This window comes from Talpa europaea (assembly GCF_964194135.1).
Source record: "Talpa europaea genome assembly, chromosome: 10".
NCBI classification, from domain to species: domain Eukaryota; kingdom Metazoa; phylum Chordata; class Mammalia; order Eulipotyphla; family Talpidae; genus Talpa; species Talpa europaea.
Genome location: NC_140077.1, coordinates 42,972,267 through 42,984,927, shown reverse-complemented (window position 1 = coordinate 42,984,927; position 12,661 = coordinate 42,972,267). Strand labels below are relative to the sequence as shown.

The following is a 12,661-nucleotide window of genomic DNA, read 5'->3' as shown; positions in this document are numbered from 1 at the left end:
GAGGACTTTCTTGGAAGACTGCAGCATAGTGCGTCTGAGCCTAGTGTGTGAAGGATTTCTGAGTGCACTTGTCTCTACTTAACTTCCTTGATTAAGAAAAAAGTTTTCCCATAGTCTTTGGGCTCACTTCTCAGCATGTAGAGAAGTGTCTCAGAGGCCTGGGTCAGCTGCTAGTAAATGGATATTTAGAGAACCTCGCTCAGCCTGAGCTCCTTCCCCATCTCTACCCATCCCCATCCTGTCCAAGTATCAGCCAACTTAGATGTCCCCTCCCTCAGTGTCCTGACTTCTTCCCAAACAGGCTGGTGGCTCCCGGATCACAGATCCATGCCTAAAGGATCTCTGTGTCTCTTTGTGAGGTCAGCTGCCCCGAAAGGAGTGTGTGGCTTTCCACAAGGTGGCATCAGACAGTCCACTGGACTGATTTCCTGCCTGAGTGTGGCATCTTCCTGCCACCTGGGATCTGCTGCACAGGTGTCTGATGTGCATCAATGAACTTGGGCTGATGAGGACACTTCCCCTTCCACTCAGGGGATGGCTTAGATGCTGCTTCCTAAAAGGAGCACTTGTGCACCCCCCACACGCTCACAAACACCGGCTCATATTCACCCTCTCACATACAACATAGGCCCACATGCATACACAAATCCCTCCACACCCACACACAATTACACCTCGCACACACAGTTACACCTCACACATACACTCATACACACTCACACATGCACACAATTATACCTCACACACATATTCATACCTACCCACATACACAAACACACCACATCCACACATTAATACCCACTCACACACTCACACACAATCACACCTCACATATACCCATACACACAGAGAAGGACACACTTATACTCACACTTATAAACACTCATACCAACTTTGATGGGCTCCAAAAAAGAGTTAAAAAATTCTTTGCTCAGGGACCCTGTGAGAAATCTAGAACCTTCTCAGCCCAGAGGTAGGAATTCCCTTCACCAGACCTCCAGGTGAGCTGGCCCTCGCCCTAGCCCCACAGGGACTTGCCGTGGGACCTGCATTGGCCTTTGAGGCTTTGCCTTGGCAACTCCTGCTCTCTGCAAGCCTTTCACCCTCCAAGTCCTGCCTGAGGAGGGAACTGGATGCCAATGGGAGGCCACTGTGGCCAGAACTCTGGCTTCTTGGCTCAGGGCCAAGGCTGCCAGATCCCAGGATGGCTCATCCCTTCAGGGGCAGCCAGCCAGGCTGGGGCTACTGCTGATTTTTTTTTGTGGGACCCCTCGCCGGTGGCCAGGGAACAAACCAGCGCTGCAGAGGCTGCGGGCAGCCTCGCAGCCCAGCGCTCAACCGATGCGCCACCAGGGGAGGCCCTGCTGATTTCTTTTTTAATTGAGAAAAAATCAACCATTTTAAAGTACACAGTTCAGTATACTTATTTTTTTTTTACCTTATTCATGGACTGTGCAACCATCACCGATGTCTAATTCCAGAATATTTCTATCACTCCTATAAAATACCTTGTACTCACTAATTCACAATTCCTCCCAATTTTCCCCTCCTCAGCCCCTGACAACCACTAATCTACTTCTTTCTCCATGGACCTGCCTCCTCTGGACATCTCATACAAATGGAATCATACAATATGTGTCCTTTTGTGACTGACTTCTTTAACCTAGGCTGTTCTCAAGAATCTTTCAAGTTGTAGCATGCAATATCCTTTTAATGGCTAGGTAATATTCCATTTTATGTGTGCATACATTTTACCCACTGTCTGTTGATGGACATTTAGTTGTTTCCACCTTTTGGCTATTATGAACCTTTGTATACAAGCTGTCATGTGATCATATGTTTTCAATTCTCCTGGGTAGATATACCTTGGAATGGAGTTGCTGGGTCCCACAGCAACTCTATGTTTGCCTTTTGGGGAAACCACCAAACTGTTTTTCAAAGCAACTCCATCATTTTGCATTCTCTTGGGGCTTCTTGGGTGGGCTGCTGAAAAGCTTCCCAGCAGCCTGCTGGCCTCCGCCCCTCCCCTCTTTGAGGGTACCTATCTATGGCTTGAAGGAAGAGAGACAGGAGAGGGTATGTTGGAATCTCTCAGCAGGCCCTCCCTAGTTCCCCTCCCCTGTTTTTCTTGAGAGAGAAATCTGGGTGGGCCTGACAGGGTGTGATAATGGGTGAGAAGCAGATCTGAGTTAACTTTCTGGGGTTTTGCCATTAACCTGCTGCGTGACCTGGGATGAGTCAGGTAAACTCTCTGGGCCTCTGTTTGACAGACTTGGCAGGGAGAACTATCAGAGGTCAAGTTCCACATTGCCCTTGCGGTACTTAATCTTCCAGGCACCGTTTGTGTGTTGGAGGTGATTGTTATTCTCCCCACTCCATGGTGAGAGCCCTTGCCTCTTCTCACCTCTTAGGGTTTCTCTTGCCTCTTTCCCAGGAACTTGTCAGTGGGCTGCTGCCTTCACTGTTGGGCTCAGGTGCCAGGACTACCAGGAGGTCTTGCACAGTGTGACCTGCAAAGAGAGGCGCACAGGCCTCAGGGGCCAGAGTGTTACTCAGGGAGTCAGCTGCCCTTTTCTGCTTTCCCCAATAGCCAGCAGCCACATGTTTTCCTCACTGTTCAGTCCTGTGCATTCTTTCCTTTGCACTGTAGCGCTACTTCCTAAAAGGTAAATAAAAAGAAACAACAGCACTGGCCTCTGATTTCAGTTCCTGAAGTACCCAAATATGGCCCACTGTTTGCGATTGCAAATAAAGTTTTATTGGAAAATAGATCAACTCACTTGTTTATATTTGTCTGTGATTATTTTTATGTTTCAACAGCCTAACTCAATAGCTGAGATAGAGGCTATGACCCACAAAATCTGAAACATTTACTATCTGGTCCTATACAGAAAAAGGTAGATAACTCCTAGATTACATAATAAAATGCTTGTAAAATAAGTATTTTGCCTTTTGCTCAAAGACTATGGCTGGAATAGTGATTTTTTTTGAGTTGCTGGTGGTGACTGGGTGGAATTTGGAAGCCCTTAACTGTTCCCAGGGTTCCTCAAAAGCCCTGGGTAGATCGCAGCCACACTATGATTACTTTCCTTCATCAAGATGTTTCCACCTTTGATTTTTACAGCAAATATGTGGGGCAAGAGATCAAGGATTGTTTACCTCATGTTACGGTAGGGGGTGGGGGGAAAGGATGGTGGGGGGAATGGAACTGTGGGGGTGGGCGATGGAGGCCCAGAGAAGTGAAGGGGGTTGGCTTAGGCTGCACAAGGAGAGAGGACCCAGTGGGAACTAGAACGCAGGCTTCCAGCTCAGGGCCAGTTCTTACCTCTCTGCTCCTCTCTGCCTTAAGGACTTAGCTATGCTCTTGTGCCAGGAAAAGGGCTGGTGCCCACACATTAGCTGGTATGGAGCAAACCCTCTAGCTACATTGGCTTACAGAACCAGGAAGAGGGGCACATGTGGCCGGGACAGAGGTGGGTTGCTGGCAGCCTCAGGGTGATGGCCCCTCATGCAGTCTAACCTTGGTTTCTTCCTTCCTCATTCCAGCCTTTGGTCTGGGTGACCTTCCCAACCTGCTGAGCCTGGTGGGTGACCAGCTAGGTGAAGCGGAGCGGAAGAGGCGACACGCCAAGCCGGGCAGCTACAGCATCGAGGTGCTGCTGGTGGTGGACGACTCGGTGGTACGCTTCCATGGCAAGGAGCACGTGCAGAACTATGTCCTCACCCTCATGAACATAGTGAGTGTCCCCAAGTGCTGGGTGGTGGGGCCTGGGCAGGAGATGGGATGGCCACCAGCTTTGCGATGGTTTCTCTCAGGCCTGGTATTTTCTGGGGGACTCAGGGAGTCTACCTTGTTCAAGTGGGAAAGGCCAGTTGCTTGGTAAAATGGGTCTGAGCTCGCCTGGTGTCTGCCCAGGTTGTGGCCTGATCTCAGCTCTACAGGCTGGTGCTGAGGTGCCCATAGGCCATTGGTGCCAGCTCATAGCCAGTTGGAGCCTTTGGACAATGGTTTGTGGGCTTGGGCACATTCAGAACCTGGGTCAAGCATGTTTGGGGGCCTGGCTTGCCTTGGAATTGAAGGGACTTCCCTGCGGCTCATCATCTGGAGGAAGTGTCCAATCTCAGGCTGGGAGGTTGGCCAAAGAGTAGGCAAACTACTTGGGGATCCCAGGCCCCTGGTGTGGGTGCCAGGCAGGCAGGGAAATGGAGAGTAGGAGTAAATATTGAGACTTGGTGAAGCAGAGAGCCCACATCCTGGCCAAAGTGGGTGGCCGCTGCTCAGCTGGCTCCCGCATAGCTGTAGGGCTCTTATCACAGAAAAGTCAGTTTTTCAAGAAAAATCAGAAATGCTGATGTTTTCAAGAGTTTTTTTTTAAAACAACTTTCACTATGGGCAATTTAAATCCAGAGATCTAAGTGAAACTCCTAATTTTTAAACAGTGAAGCAAGAAACCACCTGAAGGCCCCGCTCGGGCCATGGGCTACTGGTGGTCACCCCTGAGCTAAAGGGCAGAGATGAAGGAGACCAGAAAGGAAGAAAGAATAGACGTGTCAGAGGTGGCCCAGTGCTGCTGATCTCTTAAGGAGAGCTTGTTTGTCAGCACGCCCACAACTGTGGTTCTGGGGAGGGTGGGGACCGGCCTAGGTGCTAACAGAGGAAATTATACAGACTATGGCAGATGCTGGGGATGGCAGCCAGGACTGTCTCAATGGAGTCAGGTGGGGTGACATGTTGGGTTCAGACCTAGCTTGGCATGCTGGAGTGCTTTGGGGTCCAGATAGAAGGAGACGTCAAGTGTGGGGTGGCCAGCAATGGCCACAGAAAACAGGAGCCAACAGGGCAGGTTTTTACATCTGAGTCTGCAGGTGACCCAGCTTAAAGGCTCAGCATAAACATCCATCAGGAACACAAGAGCTGAGAAAGAAAATATATGTATATATATATATATATATATATGGATACACGTATACGCGCGCGCTCTCACACTCTCACACACACACACACACACAAATGGTAGGCTCTGGAATATTGGAGTGGGACCTCTTTTGAAGACCAAAGTTGCCAGACCCTGCAAGGCCCTCCACTGACCTAAAAGTTAGGGGCTTTGCCCTGTAAGGAAGTTGGCTGGCTGCAGCTGCATGCTGACCGAAGATGGCTGCTGGGCCCAGGATGGGATAGAGACTGACTACACTCAGCCTGACAAAACAGCCCCCGAGCCTGTGTTGATTGTGCAGCCAATCAAAATACCACAAGGAGAGGAACACGAGTAACATTAACTAAGAACATGAGCGTTGGGGCCCAGTTTCTGCTCCTTCCTGTCTTTTCACTTTGGGGGCAGATCACTAACCTCAACTGTCCTTTTTCTCTCCTTCAAAGCAGCATTCACAATGCTTACCATGCAAGATTGGGGGGCATTAAATGGGTGCACAGTGAATCGTGTACCTCACATGGGGTAAGCTCTCATGAGTGGCTGGTGATGATAATGACATGACTTCCATGAAGTAAGTGGTAACACATTTCTGGGAAGTAGGCAGTTGAGAACCCTATGTGAACCCCCTGGTCAAGCCAACCCCCTTGGAAACTTTGTGGGATAATAAACCAGCATGATGCTGCTCATGCTGTCTGGGGTCCACATCTGGCCACAGGCTGGGTGGGGTGGCTGCTGGGGCTGGCAGCCAGCCTCTTATTCGTTGTGTGAGCTCAGGCAAGGGACCTGCATTTCTTAGGACTCTGTAGGTGGCAAATGATGGAAAATCAACTCAAACTAGTTTCAGAAAAACATGGCAATTTATTAACTCGTGGGCCAAGCTGTGGGAGAGTAGAGGATAGAGCTGGTGGTGAGTGTAATTGGTACCAGAGGCTCACACAGACTTTGTTCCAGTTTCTTTTCTCTTGGTGACTTTCTGATTTTCTCTGACCCATTTCTCTACAAGACAGATTCTGACCACCTGCATCTCACCTACCTCAGAACTCCATGGTCAGAGACAAAAGAAATTTTTCTGCCATTTCCCAAGAGGACTTGAAATGGTCCAACTTTGGGTGACATGATTAACCTTTTGGATCAATTACACTGTTATGTTGGAGAAGGAGCTAGAGCTTCCCAAAGGAGGGGATACAGGCATTGGACACGGGCATGGCCACCGGAGAAAATGTTCTAAGCTGGTCATGCACACAATCCGTTCATGCTACAATATTGAAACTCCCACCCAGAGCCTTCATTTTTTTCATAGTAGTATCTGGTCGTGGGTTTTTCGTGAAGGTTAAATGCATATAAGGTATTTGGCAATAGGGAGTACTCAATTAATGTACTTCTATTATGTTATAAGTCTCTGTATGTGTGCATTAAGTATTTCTTTGTCTAATTCTTTGAAGATGAGTTCCTTGAGGATGGGGACTTGGCCTTAGGCCTTTTTGAACCCCAGCAGCAAACAGCACAGCGCCCAACTCCTGATAAGTGATTGGTAAATACGTAAATGAACATCCTCGATGGGAGAAGCAGGGAGCCAGCATCGGCCGAGATGGGAAAAGTGGAAGACAGTAGATTTCTGTAAACAGTGCAGCATTAAGGAAAGGGCCGGGGTAGAAACCATCCCCAGGGAGACGAGGGGGTGCCAGAAAGTCTGCCCCTTGCCACCTCTTTGTTTGGATATGAATTTTTCTATTTTTTAGGTAATATGTGGCTAAGGACTCAAGGGGCAAAGGCCAACATGTGGGGCTGTTTGAGAGGGGAGGGAGGGATGACTCTGAATATGAACACACCCACCTCTCCGGTGCACTTGACCACCCACCAGACTATAAATTGCTGGCCCAACCTGAGACCACACAGCTGAATGCTAATTCTTTTTTTTTTTTTTTTAAGATTTATTTATTTTTGCATACAAGAGCTGGGGTACAGGCCAGAGATGCAGGGGGTGAGAGAATTCACCAGAGACAGGGTGGGGAACAGAACAGGCAGACTGACTGAAATACACTGCTGAGGGAAGCAGTGGGAGAGACAGGAGAGGTCTGCTGCGCCATGTGGGTTGCTCCCTGCTGGCCAGGGATCGAACTTGTGCTCCAGGTCTATTAGTGGGAGAGCCCTGTCAGCCCCAGGAGCCCGCAGGTGGAGACAGGAGGGCCGGTGAGGGAAGGGACTGGGGGACCTTAGGAAGCCCTCAGGTGCCGGGAGCCTGGACTCAGGGTCCCAATGTGGCACTGAAGAATCAGGGATGTTAACTGTACCCATTTCACGGTCCCAGAGACCTTTAATTGCTGAAATAGAATTTTCAGAAAAGGTACAATCACGACTGTCCTAGAGATATGAACAGGAGCATGTGTTAAAAATTTTACTCAACTCATTGGTCAGTGAGGAACCCCGACAGATGTTATAACTGGCTCAAAGAGAACCCAAGAAATGGAAACCTTTCCAGATCAGGAAATTGAAATTTTGAAATCAGTGTGTAGAGACAAAATTTTTCGTAGGGTGGAAGAGAAGACAGAATTTGCATCCACAATGTTTTCATTGTAAAGTAGCTGCAGTAGCAGAAGATTCAGGTAAAGCCAAAGGGTGATCTGTGGACAATATGCAGTTTCCATTGAAGTGCAAATTTGTATTCTCTGAATTTGAGGCCTGGACTGGGTCCCAGGGAAGCACCCCTTCCATGGGTGGCAGGGAGTTGGGTGGCCATCTGAGTGAAGGTCCCCATCTTGGCAGCCTCGGCCCTCCCCAAGAGCTGCCTTTGTCACCTGCCTCTCCCTTCCTGGCTTCTGGCTGGGAAGTGGGGGAGTGGAGAGAATGCCTAGGGCTTGAGTGGTGGCAGGTGAGGAGTCCAAGGAATGCCACAAAGTTCTTTTTCTTGGGTCACATGCCCCATCCTTTCCCAGTGAGGTATCTCCATGAAGAATTCTGTTGCATAGTTTCCCCTTAAGTGTTTCTTGGTTGGACTGAAGTGTGAGTAGGTCAGCAGGTTCTAGAAGGTGGAACAGACTTTCTGAGCCCCCATCCCCATCTGGCCTCACCCAGGCTTGGCTGTTATCTGTTCATTCCCTCTGCACCAGGTGCTGTGCTGCCTCTGTGGGCGCTCCACAGTGCTAGGCTTTGGACAGGATGGGGATGGTGTTAGTCAGGGCGCTTGCCATTGCAGGTGATGGAGACCTACCCATGCTGGCTTTGTCAAAGGTGGGGAGGTCTGCTGGACAGAAACTGCCAACTATGTCCACAGAATCGGTGCAAGAGCTCTGGACATGACAGCTCCAGGGACCCAAGGACTCAGCCTCCCTCCCTTCTCCCTGCTTGTCTTTGCTCTGTATAATACACCAACAGCAGCCAGGTTTGCTCCCAAAGACAGAAAATGGGGCCACTGACAACCCTAGACCCCCACATTTCTGTTCCTAAGACCCAAAGGCAAAAGAATTCTTCCTGCTCCCCCTAGGGAGGATTGGCCCTGGTTGGGGCCAGTGGCCATCCAGGAATAATTTCCTGGATCCCTCTGGGTGGGGCCCACCACCGTGTGTGTGGGGGGGAGGTGAGGCCAGATCTGTTCCTAGAAAGCTGGCAGCATGCAGACAAAAGGAGAGCCTCTGAGCTGGCAACTGCAAACAACATCATTGTAGAAATAAGTAGAATCATTTCTAAGCAACCACTGAGAATCATGTTCTTTATAAACATGACTTCAGTTACTCAAGTCTTCCTAATGACCCTTTGCCTGTCCTGATGTCATTACTCAGAAACTGGGGTCTAGAGAGCTGGTTTTTAACTTTCTGGTTTCCTGTCTGGTGAGCCAAAGGGTGGGGTTTTGAGTGCTGCTCTGTCACCTTCAAAGCTCACCCTTCTCCTGCGGCCTCTACATAGAAGTCTAACATCAAGCCAGGTAGTATTGTGGCTAGTGGCTGCTGTGTCAAGGAAGAAAACAGCTTTTTTTCTATCCTCTTAGCTTCAGTGTCTGGGGACCTGCAATTTAAAGTGAAAAGACAGATTAGCAAGAGAAAAGAATTTGTTTCTGTGTGCAATAAGATTCCATGTAGGAGTCTCAGTGATGCATGACTCAATGGAGTGCTTATATACCTAACTTAGCAAAAGGGAGGAGAGAGAAAAACAAATGAATTTCTTTAGGAAAGACAAATGGTTTTTAGGAAAACAGATTGGAGATAAGAAAATTTGTGGTATTTGTTGATGCAGGTGCAAGTGGTCTTTCTGTCTTTATTTTTTTTTTTTTTAATGGCAATGAAATTTCTCTTAAGGGGGGATTTATGGCAGCTCATTTCCCAAAAGTTGCTGCTTTGTCAGGTAAGGGAAATGCCAAGAATGTTTCTTTCTGCATCTGTTGAATCTAAAATGTCTTCAGCTAAAAATCATCTTTATACCAACTCTGCAGTTCTGGGTGGACCCCAGGAGATGAGCAATTGTACATACACACCCTGGAGGGGCTATAGACCTTGGCCAGTCCCTGAGATCCCTGCTTGGTGGGAAACCCACATGTTGTGGGTTCTGGACCACAAGGTGCCCTTGGCAAGGCCCCCACTAGCAGGTCTGGTCTTATCTAAGCCCTTCTCAGGAGGACTCTGGGAGGGTCAGTTCAAGTGGCCAGAGGGGAAATGGGTCTGCTGTTGGGGCCATGGCAAAAGGTGAAAGGTAAAGGGCTGAAGGTGAAAACATTAGGTAGGTTATGGGGAGGGTCAACTGGAACTTGTTTCAGAAGTTGGGGTCTTCCCTTGGAAAGTGGAAAAGCCTTGATGGATCATACAAGGAGCCATTTCATTTTGTTGAGCAAAGTGTGCTTTTGAAATTTGGTATTCAAAAGGCTCTCCCAGAAATGTGATGAGTTCAGAAGTGTCTAGTTAAAGCCCTCAGATCTGGAGCCATGCAGTGATAGTGGGGAGTGTGTGGGAAGTTCTACTAAGTCCTCAAGATTCACAATGTGGAGTTGCCTCTGCTCCTCCTTCCCTGGTGCCCCTCCCCTGACCCTGGAACTTTTTTTTTTGGAGGAGGTGAGCTGTGACCTGTTTCAGATCTCTTGGCCAAATAAACACATTCTGACTTCTGACTCTCACCTCTGACCCACAATTCACAGCCTTGGCTGGGGAGCCCCTCTGCTCCATCCCTTCCACAGTCCATGCCATGAGGGCCTACCTTGAAAATGGTATTTGCATGCTTGGTTCCTCCTTTCTTCTTTCCATAACCTTCCAGAAAGCAGGTAAAGAGAGGAAATGTATTTCCAGAGATTCTAGAAGGTTGTTTGAGGCTGGTTTTTCTTATTGCTGCCTTTCTCTTGTGGATGTAGGAACAGAAAGGCCTGGGGATGTGCAAGAGATGCAGTCAAGGCCCAGATTCCCATGGGCACCCATTCCTGTGGTGGGAAGAGGCTCACATTGCCAAGACAGCAGGTGGAGCCTGGCAGTCCTGCTGCCACCTCAGGGAAAGGTGGGCCTGTGGGGTCCTGACTTCCCAGAGGACAGACTGCCAGAGTTCTGACATGCAGGCAAGCGTCCAACAACCTCTCCCTCCCAGGGGACCAACAGCTTGTCCTGTCCATTGTGTGGGAACTTTTATTTGACTGGGATGCTTAGCACTAATTCCCTTGGGAATTTCATGAAGCCAGTACAAAGAGCATCCTTTTGCTCTCTCCTCAGCGTGCTGTCTGCTTGTGGCCATTGCTGATTTCCAGGGCCAGGGCTGGCCTGGTGGCATCCAAGAGAGGATATCTGGTTCCCAGGATGGAAGCTGCCATTGTGCTAACCCAGGAAGGAGGGGACAGAGCTCTTAATGAAATACCCAAAATGATCTGATCAGGCTCCAGTGACTGCTGCTCTCAGGGCATCCTGCCTCTCATTTTTCTTTAACCTGTGGATGTGCTATAAATATTCATGCAACAGCAGGTGCTGGGAAAGAGTCTCTCCTCATCCCTCCTTTCCATGACAGTGGGCCCTGGATGGACTTAATTTGCACTGTGCCTCAGCTTACCCATTTGTATCAGGTCACTTTCCTTAGGCGTTCTTTAAATCTCAGTAGTAGGGAACCATTTAAGAGCTTTGAAACATAAGTAGTTTCTTCAGCATTTAGTGAATACCCGGTGTGTGCCTAGTATGAGACAGACTCTTATTCTAGAAGCTTTGGTCTGGCTGTGAAATCAAGCCTCCATCCCATGGAATAATCAGGAATCACTGAGGGCAGTGCTAAAGGAGTTTATTTTTATTTTTTTTTTTTAGTGCTAAAGGAGTTTAGAGGAGGTGGCTGACCCTGTAGACTGATGGGGGGTGTACAGAGAAGGAAGGCTTTCTGGTGGGGGCTGGAGCTGAGCCAGCCTTTGGAGGGAGGGAGCATTTGGTGAGGGGAAGATTGTGCAGGTGCATAGTGGTGGCAGGTGACAAGGCAGGGTTGTGGAGGGCGCCCTGGGTGTGCCAGGAGGTGACCGGGACCTGCAGAGACAATGCTGGAATTCAGTCATGGCAGGATGGCCCATCAAGCGGTATGGGCTCCTGCATGGGCGTGTGTGAAGAACACTACCCGAGAGTGGCACTGAGGTGGGCTCGGGGATGGAGAGGAGGGGCACCTTTCTATGATGGGCCAGTGGAAAGATCCAGGAGACAGGGAGTTTGAACTATCTTGAATATCTCAAATATCATCGTGTCATCCCACTACCTACCACATGTCAGAAACACGGCTGAGCACTTTAGTATCAGGCTCTTTGAATCTTCACCATGGCTTTATATGGGCAATTTGCCTTTGATCTCTGTGGTTCTGAGATGCTGTGGACTTGCTCAGAATCTATACACATAATACATGGCAGAGTCAGGATTTGGGGATTGCACCATATCTGCCTGCTTTCCTCCCATTGCCACTGCTGCTGTGGCAGAACTTGGGGCACACCACTTCGGGGAAAGAGGGAAGGGAGAGCCCTGGCAGTCCCTTTACAGAAGGAGTGTCTTCCTGAGGCAGGGGGTCTCCCTAGCAGAGTCAGCATCTGGAAGCTTCACCCTGGACATGTTTCCTACCCATGGCTCCTGGTGGGGGCCTTGCCTGCATCTGCAAGGGCCCTCTCCTTTCCTGGGGGTATTGCACTGAATCTCTGGGGTGAGGACTCCCTTGGCATGGGGATATGGAACCCCTCCTAGGGCCTGGAGCTGGAGCAGTGGGAGGGTGAGAAGAGACAAAGAGGCCCTTTCATCATTCCTTACCAGGCCAGTCTCCAGTTAGGCCCCTCCTGACAGCCCACCCATCTGGCTGGTAGTCTCCCAACCCATCCTGCTCCCCACCTGCCCTGCTAGGCCGACATTACAAAGGTGTTGGGTGTGGTTGCTGGGGAGACTTTGGCTGGTGCTTCTGCAAGAGTCCTACCAGCTCTGACACATCTTGGGTTTCTTGAGGCCCCAGTGCTCAGTTGCCCTGAGCACTGAGGCCACTCAGGTCCCTGCTTGGAAAAATTTGGTACCCCTTCTAGAGCCAGGAGGTTGGGGTGCAGATGGCTGTCAGAGCAGGGCCATGGTGGCCTCAGCCTGGGAGGGCAGCATTCTGTTGGCCCAACATATGTGTTACATATTCCCACGAAGGCTGGTCTGGAACACTAGCTGACAGAGTGATGCTTTGCCAGGCCCTTTTATTTGGGGGCATGTGAGCCTCCAATACAGCTCACTCTGCTCACTGGAGGATGCAATATCCCCCCAGTTTTTTGGTCCTTTCTCTAC

General features: G+C 49.5%; 1 protein-coding gene across 2 annotated transcripts in view; it reads left to right on the top strand.

Moving 5' to 3' along the window:
* Window positions 1–12,661, top strand: part of ADAMTS14 (ADAM metallopeptidase with thrombospondin type 1 motif 14) — a gene marked incomplete at both ends in the record, with an annotated part of 69,584 nt that overhangs the window by 28,039 nt on the left and 28,884 nt on the right. For both annotated transcript variants that reach the window (XM_084245674.1, XM_084245673.1), the window contains one exon: window positions 3,547–3,737. In XM_084245674.1, the coding sequence (XP_084101800.1) occupies window positions 3,547–3,737 (191 nt within the window). The remainder of the gene's footprint in view (window positions 1–3,546; window positions 3,738–12,661) is intronic.